The following is a 13,924-nucleotide window of genomic DNA, read 5'->3' on the forward strand; positions in this document are numbered from 1 at the left end:
AGAACAATTTCTTCAAAGGCCATGAAGATGACTAAAGTAGGCACTATGGAGTACTTAGAAGTTGGTCAAACACTGAAGACCCCAAAGACATGACCGTATCCTGAGTCAACACCAGTTATCCTAACTTTTGTCTTGCCTAAGAACTTCAATGACTGGAAGAGAGAATGAGGTGAACAACTTTGCACACCTCTGCTTCACAAATTCAGTTCATACAGAAGTCAATATATCACCCCATGATGTCATTGGTCCTCTTTGTAAACAAAAGATGAACAGATTGTCATCATGCATTGCCTTGGTCCCATGGTTGCTCATGTTACTACTGCAATAACACTAATCACTGACTTGGGTTTCTTATAGGTTGCATTTATGTTTCATAGCTAAAAGTGGGAATAAGAACCCATATAGTCATTCAACCAATATTCTTTTGTAAAATCTCCACCACAGCAGAATATTTAGGAATGAGATCCCATACTGAAAAACTATGAAACATCAATAGCATTCCACATTCCATTTGGAATTTTGAGATTCTTAGAATTTAAGTAATTTTCAAATTACATAATCGAAGAGTTTGAAGCAACCTCAGTGATCATCTAGTCTAAACCATGACTGAAAAAGAATCTTTCCGCATACATCAGCCAGCCTTTACTCCATTGAGGGACAATCCAACATTTTCCAAAGAAGTCTTTTATACTTTTGAAGATGGCTCTAATTGTTTAGAAGATTTTCCTGAAATCATATCTAAGTTTGCTTCTGCAATTTCCATCCATTGGCTCTTGTCCTGAATTCTGAACTGACTAGCACAAGCCTTTTAAATGTTTGACAACAGCAGTGTCTCCTTTTTGACCCCCCCCCCAGGTCCCAGTATTCCCTCTTCCAGACTTAAACATCATTAGTCTTTCAGTGGATCTTCATGGAATATAGGCTCCAGGCTCTTTGTCATCCTGGATACCATCCAAGTTATATCTTATTTTTATTTTTTTTAATATTTATTTAAAATTTTTGCAGCACACAAAATTGATAATACTACTCCAGATTGAGAAAGGCAGAGAACAGGGAGTATCATCTCCTTGGTTCCTGGAAGCTATGTACCCCTCAGTGCAACCCAATATCACACAATTTCTGCTGATTGAGCATTCCACTTCTCCTACAGCTGACATGCTACTCTACTTCATACCTAATCCTATTTAGTCAGGCTAGTCACTCTAGAGCACGGCTCCTTAACCTTCATTTTATCTTATTTTTTTTTTGTAATGGACTCCTCAGAATAATATTTCTAAATATTCAAAATATGTAAGATTACAAAGAAAGTCAATTATTTTGGAATAAAATTCTCAAAATACTTTTCAAAAAAATTAAACAAATTCACAGAGCCCAGGTGAGGAGCCTCTGTTTTAGAAGAAAGACATATATGAATCAAGCCTACCTCTGATACTCCCTGTGTGACCTTAGGCAAATCATTTAACTTCCCTGATCCCCATATTCATATGTAAAATGAAAAAGTCATACTAGATGGACTCTGAAATTACTTCCAGTTCTAGAACTATGAACTTATGTTCCCTCCCTCTTATTGGAATTACTACTACTCTACCATCAGGATCGTTGTTACATCTATCTTTGTATCCCCAGTGTCTTATATAATACCTTGTACATAGCTGGTGTTTCACAAATATTTGTTGGATTTAGTTAAATTTGTCTCAGTTCTCATTTTGGTCACTGACCTTTCTTTTACACAGTTACTAGCTATAATTTAATTTGCTTTTTAGTGTCTGATTTCTGTTTTCATTCTCTGATTAGGCCCCAACTTATTTCCTAGTTAGTAATAGTTTATTATACTCTTTCAAGCTTAGACATATGGTAAATGTCAGCAATCTCAAAGCACACATTAGAATAGTTGACCTTTCTTCCCTATTTCTTAGATAACCACATGACATTTGACAAAGTAAAGGAATTTCAAGATTAAAAGCAAAATTTCCAAAAGGAATGAGTCAATGTATATGAATACCTTCAAAAAGTGGAATTTCAAAATATGCATCTTGCCAAATCTTACAAACCCAAGAATGTGAGCAAATTTTTGAGAGTGCCCCAGAGTAATAGAAGGTTTGTGAAAGCATCAACTTATAGTTTTCACTAATTAGCAAAGACCTGGAACCAATTATTACTCTACCTGTGTGTATTGGGGCAGAGAGTGTGGGAATCTGGGCAATGAATTAATTTGTCTTTTAAACTTTCTTATAGATGGAGGAACACTAGTATTCAAATTCTGGCTCTGCTATTTAACACCTGTGACCTTGGAAAAGTCTTAACTTTTCTGTACTTCAGAGAGATTTCAATTAGATAATGTGGAAGTCCTTTCCATATCTAAATCTTATTGTTGTTCAGTCATTTCAACTCTTCATGACCCCATTTGGTGTTTTCTTGCAAAGAAACTGGACTGGTTTGCCATTTCTTTCTTCAGCTCATTTTACATATGAGGAAACTGAGGCAAGCAGTGTTGTGTCTTGCCCAAGGTCACATTGCCATTGTCCAAGGCAAGAGCTGAACTCAGGAAAATGAATCTTACTGACTTCACATCTGGCACTCTATCCACTGCACCTCTTAAATCTACGGTGTTATGAAATGACCAGAGTATTAAGATTGAATCAAGGGTGACCCAATGGATTGAGAGCCAGGTCTAGAGATGGGAGGTCCTGGATTCAAATTTGGTCTCCATCACATCCTAGCTGTGTGACCCTGGGCAAAACACTTAACCCTTACCACTCTTATTGATACTAAGATGCAAGGTAAAGGTTAATTAAAAAAAAAAAAAGATTGAACCAATCATCAGAATGACTGGCAGTCTAATTTTTTCCTCCTCTCTTCTGGGAGAGATAATAAAATAAAACAAAACTGTGCAAAAACATGTGTGTTTTAAGATTAATATACAACTCAAGTATTATATGTATAAGATTTATTGATAATAACAAAAGTAGAAAAGAACTAGGTAAAAAGAGTACCCAGGATGCTTAGAAAAAGAAAGAGAGGGAAGAGGGCAGAGATACAGCCAAATTATAACCAATCACGCAAACATGAGGACACAGGAAAAGGGAAAAGGATTCTAGGTAATACAGAAAGGAATTTTGGGTAATGTAGTTTTTAGGGGCTCAAGAATTTCCAAATATACAAACATTTCTCTGCCTTTATTCATGATATAATATGATCAAATATGACCAATATTTCTGGTTTAAATTGTGTTTCTTTACAATAGCAGTAGATTCTTTTGAGCATGGTTATCAAAAAGTGAATAGTTAAGAGAATAATTACCTGGATTTGCTGGCTTCCTTTTCAACTATCCAACCTCTACCTGTCCTTCCCATTGAAATCTCACTTCCACCAGAAAGTCTTCCCTGACCATTAGAACCCACAAGAATGTCAACCTCCTCCAATCTAAACTCAAGTTTGACTCATCTCAATTGAAACATTTACAAAATGCCAATTCTAGAGTGTTGTAAGGGTAGGAGGAAGTTTTATGAATAACATTGAACCCCAAGCAGCTCTAATTATTAATATCTGAGAAGTAAGTTACTATTCTGAAACAAAACTATAATTTCAGTTCGATTTGATTAATTAAGCATTTATCAAGTGCCTACTGTTTATAAGATATTGGCCTGGGAAAAAAAGGAGGAAAAACATTTTTAATGTTTTTAGTATATGTATAAAGTATATGAATCTGTTGTAATAGCATACTGATTTTGTCTTCCTTCCTTCAATCCAATCCAGCCTGTCTTCCATTAGGCTGATCAAACAAATTCTTCCTATAGGACAGGTCTGACCACATCAAGCTTTCCCTCTTCAGTAAACTTCAGTGACTCCTTATTGCCTCCAAGATCTAATTAACAGTCCTTTGGCTTTAAAAGTCTTATAACCTTGAGAGCAGGCATTTTTCTTTGTGTTTATTTCTTTCTTTCTACATCTCCAAGGATGCAAAGTACAGTATTGGTTTTTTGTTTTCCCTTTCTTTGTGTTCCCATGTACTGGTGCACTATCTGGCACATAGTAGGCTCTTAATTGTTTTTCTCAAAGATTAACATCATTTATTAATGTGGGTATGTAATATATAGGAAAGGACACGTCAGTCACAAGTGTCTCTACTCAGAAAGACTATGAACAGGAAGGTACAGAGCCTTATAAAAGAGTTGTAACTTCTTTTTTTTAATTTAAATTAATTTATTTAGGCAATTTAGAACATTATTCCTTAGTTACAAGAATCATATTATTTCCCTTCCTCCCCTCTCCACACTCTTCCTATAGACAATGCACAATTCCACTGGGTATTACATGTGTCCTTGATCAAAACCTATTTCCATGTTGTTGGTGTTTGCATTAGGATGTTCATTTAAAGTCTCCATCCCCAGCCATGTCCCCTCGACCCCTGTAGTTAAGTAGTTGTTTTTCTTCTGTGTTTCTGATCCCACAGTTTTTCCTCTGAATGTGGATAGTCTTCTTTCTCATAGATCCCTCTAAGTTGTTCAGGAACACTGCATTGCCACTAATGGAGAAGTCCATTACATTAAATTGTACCACAGTGTATCAGTCTCTGTGTACAATGTTCTCCTGGTTCTGCTCCTCTCTCTCTGCATCACTTCCTGGAGGTTGTTCCAGTCTCCATGGAATTCCTCCACTTTATTATTCCTTTTTGCACAATAGTATTCCATCACCAACATATACCACAGTTTGTTCAGCCATTCCCCAATCGAAGGGCATCCCCTCATTTTCCAATTTTTTGCCACCACAAAGAGCTCAGCTATGAATATTCTTGTACAAGTCTTTTTCCTTATCTCTTTGGGGTACAAACCCAGCAGTACTATGGCTGGATCAAAGGCCAGATAGTCTTTTATTGCCCTTTGGGCATAGTTCCAAATTGCTCTCCAGAATGGTTGGATCAATTCACAACTCCACCAGCAACGCATTAATGTCCCAACTTTGCCACATTCCCTCCAGCATTCATTACTTTCCGTTGCTGTCATGTTAGCCAATCTGAGTAGGCTCTCAATAAATGTTTATTAACATGGCTTTACAAAACAAGAGATAATCCATAATTTAAACATATTCTTTAACACATATGTAAAAGTTTCTAATTATACAACCTTAGAACTATTCATACGTATAAGATATAATTACAAAAAAAGTAATGAGGTTGTTTTTTGTGGCTAGCTTAAGGGATCAGTCTCGTTATTGTCTTTCTTTAAAAAATAATAACCATTACCTTTTGACTTAGAATTGATACCATATGTCAGTTCCAAGGAGAAAGGCAGTAAGAGCTAGACAATTGGAGTTAAGAGACTTGCCTAAGGTCACACAGCTAGGAAATGCCTAAGGAAATGTCTAAAACAACTGACCCCACCACAAAATGACATGGTGAAAGCCATAGCATGGTCCCATTGGAAAATAGCTGTATTTGGAGGGAAAGGACTGTATTTAGATCCTGGCTTTGCCACTTGCCTCGATGACATGGGGAAAGAACTTAATCCCTCTGGGCCTCATCTTCCTTGGATGGGCAAGAGTGTGTTCTATGTCTTACTCTCTGTTATGTGGCTTCCTGATTAAGGTTAGTTTGTTTTAAAAAACCTTTTGTGACACACAGGCATCCAAATGCTATGATTCAATGAATAAATGTAAACAGATAAAAACCTGCACCTGACAAATAGCTGAAACACTAATGGTGCAAAATGCTTGATAGAAACAAGTAGGGGGTGTGAATGAGCCTGGAAACATTTTGAAAGAGCAAGAAGAGAACCCAGCTCACATCCAGATTTCCTCATTCTTTCCATCTCTCTTTTCCATCATGCTCCCTCATATCCTGGGTGAGTTTATTAAAGTCTAGATTTTGGTACTTGTTTCCTAATGTCTTTGACTCATTGTGGCCCCAACAATAAAGCTGGTTAGTAGTTATACTGTGCCTTTAATGCCTTCAAACTATGGCATAACCACTATGCCCTGAGGCTCTTGTAGAATGATTCACTCCTAGAGGTTCTCCATAAATGTTAAGAATAATTTACTTAGGGGCAGCTACATAGTAGAGTAGATAAGAGTGCCAGGTCTGCAGTTGTGAGGACCTGGGACCCAATTTGGCCTCAGATATTTCTGAGCTATGTGACCCTGAGCAAGTCATTTAACCCCAATTACCTTACCCATGCCACTCTTCTGTCTTAGAAGGGCCACTAAGAGAGAAGGTAAGGGTTTAAAAAAATTGCTCAGCCACATTAGTTTGATTAAATGAGGTTGGTAAAGATGGACTTTTGATTTGATGACTTCTTAGCAATGAATATGGTAGACTCTGCCTAGTAAAGGGAAAACAGCCGTCAGTCTCCATTAACTTCATGGTGACCTTTCTTGAACTTATTGCTCATATATCATTTCTCCAGATGAAGCACTCTAAGATTCCACAATTCTTGGCCGTAGCTGGAAGGAATTTATTAAGCATTCAAAATTTTACAACTATTCAAGTGACAGGGAGATAAGAAATGAACTTTAAAAGTATTCGATTAAATGTTCCTCTGGTTTTAAAATATCAGGCATCTCTAGGGCAAAGTAAGATGATTTGTAATACTGACATTCTTCATTTCAGATGGAATATGTAACTGCAAACATTTGACTAACTTGAAGAACAAAAGGAAATCATCACTTTTGAAGGCCATAGGGTTTGGCATATGTCAATAATACAGTGTCTACTTCAGTATTCTTTCTCTTCTTTTTTCTTCTTTTATACTCCTTCAGAGGAGGGGACATGTCTTTCAGAGTTTCACTGAAAATGCCCCAGATCATTATCGTCTTCCATACAATTATGATATTAGCATGACTTCTAAGGGACTTTGTTTTAAGAGCATTGATATGGTTAATTTTCCCCAATGAAAGAAAAAACCTACTAAGTGACTAATTCTATGCAAATAATAATCCTATATTACTACTACTACTAACATTTATATAATACTTTAAAGTTTGTAAAGTATTTTACATATACTGTCTTGTTTAGTTCTAGCAACAGTCCTGTCAAGGAAGTGCTATTATTACTGCATTGTATACACGAGGAAATTCATCAGTTTTTAAATGACTTATTCATGGTTATTTAGGTAGTAGGAGTCTGGGGCAGGATTTGAACTCATGTTTTCCTGACTCCCAGTCCAGTGGTCTGTCCACTATATCATATAGCTGCCTCTAGTCTCAATGACCACAGGACAGTTACCAAAAACCTGTACAGATTTATATGAAATGATGAAAAGTGAAGTGAGCAGAGTCAGGAGAACATTGCACGCAGTAATAGCAATAGCATATGATGATCAATTCTGAATGACTTGACTATTATCAACAAGGTAAGGATCCAAAACAACTCCAAAGGACTCATGACAAAAAAGTCTTTCCATCACCATGGAAGGAACTGATGGATTCTGTATGCAGATTGAAGCTTACCGTTATTCATTTTATTTCCTCTGTGCATTTTTCTCTAGTATAAGTGACATGTTTCTTCTTTCATAATGTGATGAACATGGAAATATGTATTGCTTGAAAACACATGTACAACCTGTCTCATATTACCTGCTATCTCAGGGAGGGGAAAAGATGAGAGAGAGGGAGAGAACATGAATCTCAAAATGTCCAAAATGATTATTAAAAATTATATCTACTCCAAAGAGATAATAATGAAAAATGTTTGTACAAAAATATTCATAGCTGCGCTCTTTGTGGTGGCAAAAAATGGAAAATGAGGGGATGCCCTTCAACTGGGGAATGGCTGAACAAATTGTGGTATATGTTGGTGATGGAATACTATTGTGCTATAAGGAATGATGAACTGCTTGATTTCCATATAAGCTGGAAAGACCTCTGTGAACTGATATGGAGCAAAATGAGCAGAACCAGGAGAACATTGTACCTAGAAATTTAAACATTGTGGGACAATCAAATATAATCAACTTTGCTACTAATAGTAATACAATGATCATGGACAATCTGGAGGGAGAAAGAATGTTATCCACATCAAGAGAAAGAACTGTGGGAGTAGAAATGCAGAAGAAAAATATAGGATTTATCACTTTGGTATAGGAAATGGGGTTTGGATTTTTTAAAGATTACTCTATTATGAAAATGAATAATAAAAATTGGGTTTTGAGTGGTACATATATAACCCAGGAGAATTGCTTGTCAGCTCTGAGAGGAGGAAGGGAAAGAACATAAACCCCATGTATCCCTATAACCATGTAATCATGGAAAAATATTTTAAATAAATAATTAAACAATAAAAAATTATATCTGCATGTAAGATAATTAAATTTCTAAAACAGACTCGAGGAACAGTATGAATTGGACTAGATGGCCACTGAGGTCCCTTGTAGCTTGGAAATCCATGAATCTGATTCTGGGAATAACAGCAATCTGTTACTGATTTCACTCAGAATAGAACAAAAAGAAATTGGCCTTATTAAAATATAATGTGATTCCTATTGGAGGAGAAAAAACTCAGGAAGTTAAGAGGAGATATTCTTTAATATAATAAAGATGTCTATTGTAACCCAGTTTAGTAGTATATATTTATAAAATCAGATAAATATATTATGGATTATATATCTTTGACTTATATAAAGGGTAATGTAGGAGTGCAGACCTCCCCAGAAACAGGCATAAAAATAGTGAGCAATATCTGGAACAATCATTGGAAGTTTATCCATTGGGGCATATAGGTGGGTCAATAGATACAGCACTAGATCTAGAGATGGGAAGTCCTAAGTTCAAATTTGTCTCCAGACACTTCCTAGCTGTGTGACCCCAGGCAAGTCACTTAACCACAATTGCCTGGCCCTTACTATTCTTCCGCCTTGAAACCAATCCTTAATATCAATTCTAAGACAGAGTGTAAGGATTTTTTTTAAAGGTAGTCCACATTTTTGCATATTGGGAAGGTAGTGTGGGAATCTCATGAGTTTCAAACATTCTATTTAATTACAGTGGTCTACAAATTAAATGAGATAAAGCAAAAATTATTAAATGAGATGGCATCCAATAAACTTTACAACTATAAACCATCTTTTGGAAATTTTTAGTTTATGATATAGCATCTTTTTGTTTTAAACCCTTACCTTTTGTCTTAGAATTGATAATTAGCATCATTTCCAAGGCAGAGAATGATAAGTTCTGGGCAAATAAGGTTAAGTGACATGTCCAGGGTCCAGCTAGGAAGTATATGAGTTCAAATTTGAACCCAGGGTCTCCTGGCTCTCTAACCACTGAGAAACCTAGCTGCTTCACTATATCCTCTTAAAGTTAAGCATCATCTGACCCATTCCTATCTTTTCTCCCACTCTAAGATCTAACTACACTAGCCTCTTTGTTGTTCCTCACACATGGCCCTTCATTTCCCAACTCCAAGTATTTGCACTGACTGGTTCCCATGTCTAGATTGATCCCCACTTTCACCTACAAATCCTAGCTTCTCTAACTTCCTTCAGTAATAGACTGAAATTCCTCTTTCAGAAAGATACTTTTCCCAATACTCATTCCTCATTCCCTTCAGAGCCTTCCCTCTGAAATTATCTTCCAGTTATACTTCATGTAGTTTATATGCTGCCTTTACTATTATAATGCAAGCTTCTTGAGGGCATGAACCATGTTTTTGCCTTTCTTTATATTCTGTGTTGTTCTGAGGATCAATACCTGCCCTATTTTATTGTTCAGTCATTTTTCAGTCTATTGAAATCTTCATGACCCCATTTAGGATTTTCTTGGCAAAGATTCTGGCCTGGTTTATCATTTCCTTGTCCAGCTCATAATATATGGAAGGAACTGAGGCAAAGGTAGTTTGAAGACTTGCCCAGGGTTACATAGATGTGTCCAAGAACAGGTTTGAACTCAGAAGAAAAATGAGTCTTCCTGACTCCAAGTCTGGCACTCTATCTGCTGTGATACCTAGCTGTCTATACCTGGCATATAGTAAGAGTTAATAAATGCTAATTGATTAAATTGATGAAATCACTTGTTTTATACAGATTGGTGCTTTCCTCCCAAAATGTTGCCATTTTTAATTCTTCCTCATGAAAAAACACTTTGGTCACAGTGAACATTTTTTAATAACCCTTACCTTTTGTCTTAGATTCAATAATAAGTATCAGTTCCAAGGCAAAAAGAACAGAAAGGCTAAGCCATTGGAGTTAAACAACTTGTCCAGGGTTGGACACCTGTGAAATGTCTGAGACCATATGTGAACATACATAGGACCTTCCACCTCCAAGACCGATGCTCGATCCACTGAGCCACCTCGCTGCCCCAACAGTGAATATTATCTTACTTAATCTTACTTTAAACAGGGTTTTCACTTTTCAGAGAAAACAGGAAATTGCAGAGACTTTCAATAAGACTCTTCTTGTATTATACATTCTTGTATTTATCTTCCTTACAGAACGCCATTGCCCTACTTTTCAAAAGCCCAAAGGTGTGACCATTCACCCATCAAGTTGTGGAAGAGGACCCGCCAAGATCGGTACTGTGTGCCAATTAAGTTGTCCCCCAGGATTCATCTTGTCTGGAGCTAGGGGAGATGTGAGATGCACCAGTTCAGGGAAATGGAATGCCAAAATTCAGGCGGCTATTTGTAAAGGTATGCAGTCTTTTTCTGTGATTTAAAGGAAGAAATCCTTAACCAATCCCATGTTAAGACAACCTGAACTATGCATGAAGTTCATGATGCATTATTTGTACCATCACCTTCATCTTTTTTGCTTTGATAAAGCACCCTTTGGTTATATGTGATCCTACTAAGTGCTCATAGGTTTACATCATCATTTTGCTATGTCTCTTGAACTCAGTGATCTTATAATCCCACAAACATTCTAGCTCTTGGTGAACAATTATATTAAGGTACAGTTTGTTTTGTTCTCTTTTGTTCTGGGAGAATTAAGTATTTTCCAGAAAAATACTTCTTCAGTGATTGAAAGCAGAGCCCAAGAAAATAAATAATAGTGTTTATGTAACATGATAAGCTCCTAGCAAGGTACCCCAAGTCCTAGGTACTTTTTCCAGTTAGAATTCTCTTCAAACAACAGCTTATGAAACTCCACTGATATGTTTATTTCTAGTAGTTAGCTTGAGGACACAAGATATTTGATGAAATAACATCATAATAAAATTAATAATAGACTAGTACCTCTATAAACCTCGATGTCATTTTCTCTAAAATATACACAATTCTCAGTGGAAAGAGTGTCCCTAGAAAGGGATCAGAAAAGGGGAAATCACACATGGATAATCTATGTAGCCAAGCCATTTGTACATCCAGGGTACACAGATATGCCATGCTTGCAGAAGGACAATTCACATCTCCAAAAATGCAAAGATATTGTTAGCTTCTGGTGACACCATGATGCTTCTCTCATCTGGGCCTGCGTCCCATGGGACTTTGTTTTCAAATTTCTCCTGCCAAATATCTTGTCTCAACTTTTTCCATTTTGCATCATATCTTCACTCCAACTCGTCTTGAGACTACAAATATCTTTAAGATATGATACTCTGTTTTCCTTCCTTTGGGGGAGAGAGAATGCTGGCATTAATAAACCTCTCCTCTTACATGGAGGACTGCAATTCATCCCTCTCAGCCAGTGTTGATAAAGCACTTCCAGCAATGGTAATTAGTTCTTGCTCTCAACTAGGCTCCTCATATAATCTAAAGTATTTCTGTAGCTTGTATTCATTCAACTAAATTCCCTTTTACTTTTCATTTGAATTCTGATTCAAAATCTCACCTAACTTAACTTCAAAAATCTATTTTAGTTATCATTTCTTATATTCCATTTATCTAGTATTTATTCAGCATATACTTCACTCTGAACTATTATCTTCCCTGAAAGATTGTAAATTCCTTTAAGGCAGGTATTGCACTGCATTGAACAATACCGGGTATGTAGAGGGTGTATAATGTTTATTGAATTAGATCAAAAAATACCTTTGAGCAGTGAAAAAAAAATCAACCAGGCTTCTTATCCTGTACCCAAAAACTCTCATTGGCTCCCTATTGTCTGCCAGATCCAATACAATTGCCTGATCCTACTAGCATTTGAGGACCTCTCTGATCTGGTCTTTAAAAAATCTATCTGGGGGCATCTAGATGGCTCAGTGGATTGAGAGCCAGGTCTAGAGATGGGAAGCCCTTGCTTCCAATATAACCTCAGACACTTCCTAGCTGTGTGACCTTGGGCAAGTCACTTAATCCCAATTGCCTAGCCCTTACCACTCTTCTGCCTTGGAACCTTTACACAGTATTGATTCCAAGATGGAAGGTAATGATTTAAATATATATAGTCTTATTTCATACTATTTATAAACTATGTTCCAGGCACACAGTTACTTAATGTCTCCCATTCTTATCTTGTCCCCTTTTCTCTCCATGCCTTTTCCTAACTTTGTTCTTATACTTTATTTTTTATTTTTTCTATAAACCCTTACCTTCCATCTTGGAGTCAATACTGTGTATTGGCTCCAAGACAGAAAAGTGGTAAGGGCTAGGCAATGGGGGATCAAGTGACTTGCCCAGGGTCACACAGCTAGGAAGTGACTGAGGCCAGATTTGAACCTAGGACCTCCCATCTCTAGGCCTGGTTCTCAATCCACTGAGCCACCCAGCTGCCCTCTGTTCTTGTACTTTAAATGGACTTCCCCATGCCTAATGAAGTATCTCTCTCAACTTGGGTTCCACATTCTCCATTAAGATCTCTCCATAATTTAATTTTCCTTTTATCATATTTATTTGTACAAATATCTTGCCCGACATAATTCCAATTGGATTATGAGCTATTCATGAGCAGTATTCTATTACTTATCAATTTTTCTAGCTACAGGGCTTATATACAATTCTTTGAACATAGCAGATGTTTACTAAATGTTTGTTGAATTGGTAGATGAATAGGAGCTGAATTTTGCCCTTAAGGCATGTAGTATCTCAGAGAGAAAATAATTCTAAGTAAAACTGTCATTGTTGGCAAATATATATCCTATTCCATGTATAGAAGCTTCCACTCATGGAAATGGGCACTGTTTTCATGGCAGAAATAGACATTTAGGGGGTCTTTTTCTCATAGCCCTAGAAGGTAAGGAAGGAAAGGTTATCAAGAAGATCTAAAGGGTCAAATGCTGTGCAAAGAGAATGAGAACAACAAAAAAAACACTGGATTTTGATCCAATTAAATAAAGTCTTTAGTGAGCTAGAGAGAGCCATTTCAGGAGAAATGAGTGAGAGCGTAATGAGGCAATCAGAGAAGTCAGCTTAAATTGCTTTTTCTGGAAGTTTGATGTCAAATGGGGAGGAAAGAGAAAGGATATCAAATTTAAAGGGTAATCTGGTCAATAAAATTTCTATTATTTTAGTCATGGAGAATGTAAGCATCTTTGCAGGCCAGGAGAAGAGTGGGAAGAAACCTTGGGCTTGAAAATACTTAAGAGAGCTGCAAAGGACTATAGGATATGAAAGGACAGGAGCAACCAATATCTGAAGGAGTTAACTTTGTGCAAGGAGGAGGGCTGCCTCTTCTCTGAAGGAAGAATGAATAAATGTAGAAAGTGAGAGGTATAAAAGAGTGGTGAACCTCACAGCCTCCATGCCAGCCTCTCAGCCAACATGAGGTTGGCTCACCTTCTGAAAGTTGGTGTGGGGGTAACTCCTCAATTGTCAGTGGGGACTCAGAGGGCAATGAGGCAATCTGTATCTTTCCCCAGTGCCAGGCTCGGTGTCTTCCCCAAATTGGGAAATTAAACTTTCTAACTGAACCAACAACTAGCTCTTTGCTTCACCCTAGAGTACTAGAAGAAGAAGGACTCAACATTGACACCTTTACCAACTTTACCAACAAGTTTTCACTTTTTCACTTTTTTTTTTCACTTTTTCATCTTATGCCTTTTTCCTTCCTACATT

At 36.9% G+C, this 13,924-nt stretch overlaps 1 protein-coding gene across 1 annotated transcript in view; it reads left to right on the forward strand.

Annotated features, from left to right (window-relative positions):
- SVEP1 (sushi, von Willebrand factor type A, EGF and pentraxin domain containing 1) overlaps positions 1 to 13,924 on the forward strand; it is a 341,958-nt gene that overhangs the window by 161,994 nt on the left and 166,040 nt on the right. The window contains exon 7 of the mRNA XM_001374596.5: positions 10,424 to 10,621. Within this exon, the coding sequence (XP_001374633.2) occupies positions 10,424 to 10,621 (198 nt within the window). The remainder of the gene's footprint in view (positions 1 to 10,423; positions 10,622 to 13,924) is intronic.

The sequence above is a fragment of the Monodelphis domestica genome, chromosome 7 (genome assembly GCF_027887165.1).
Source record: "Monodelphis domestica isolate mMonDom1 chromosome 7, mMonDom1.pri, whole genome shotgun sequence".
In the NCBI taxonomy this organism is placed as follows: domain Eukaryota; kingdom Metazoa; phylum Chordata; class Mammalia; order Didelphimorphia; family Didelphidae; genus Monodelphis; species Monodelphis domestica.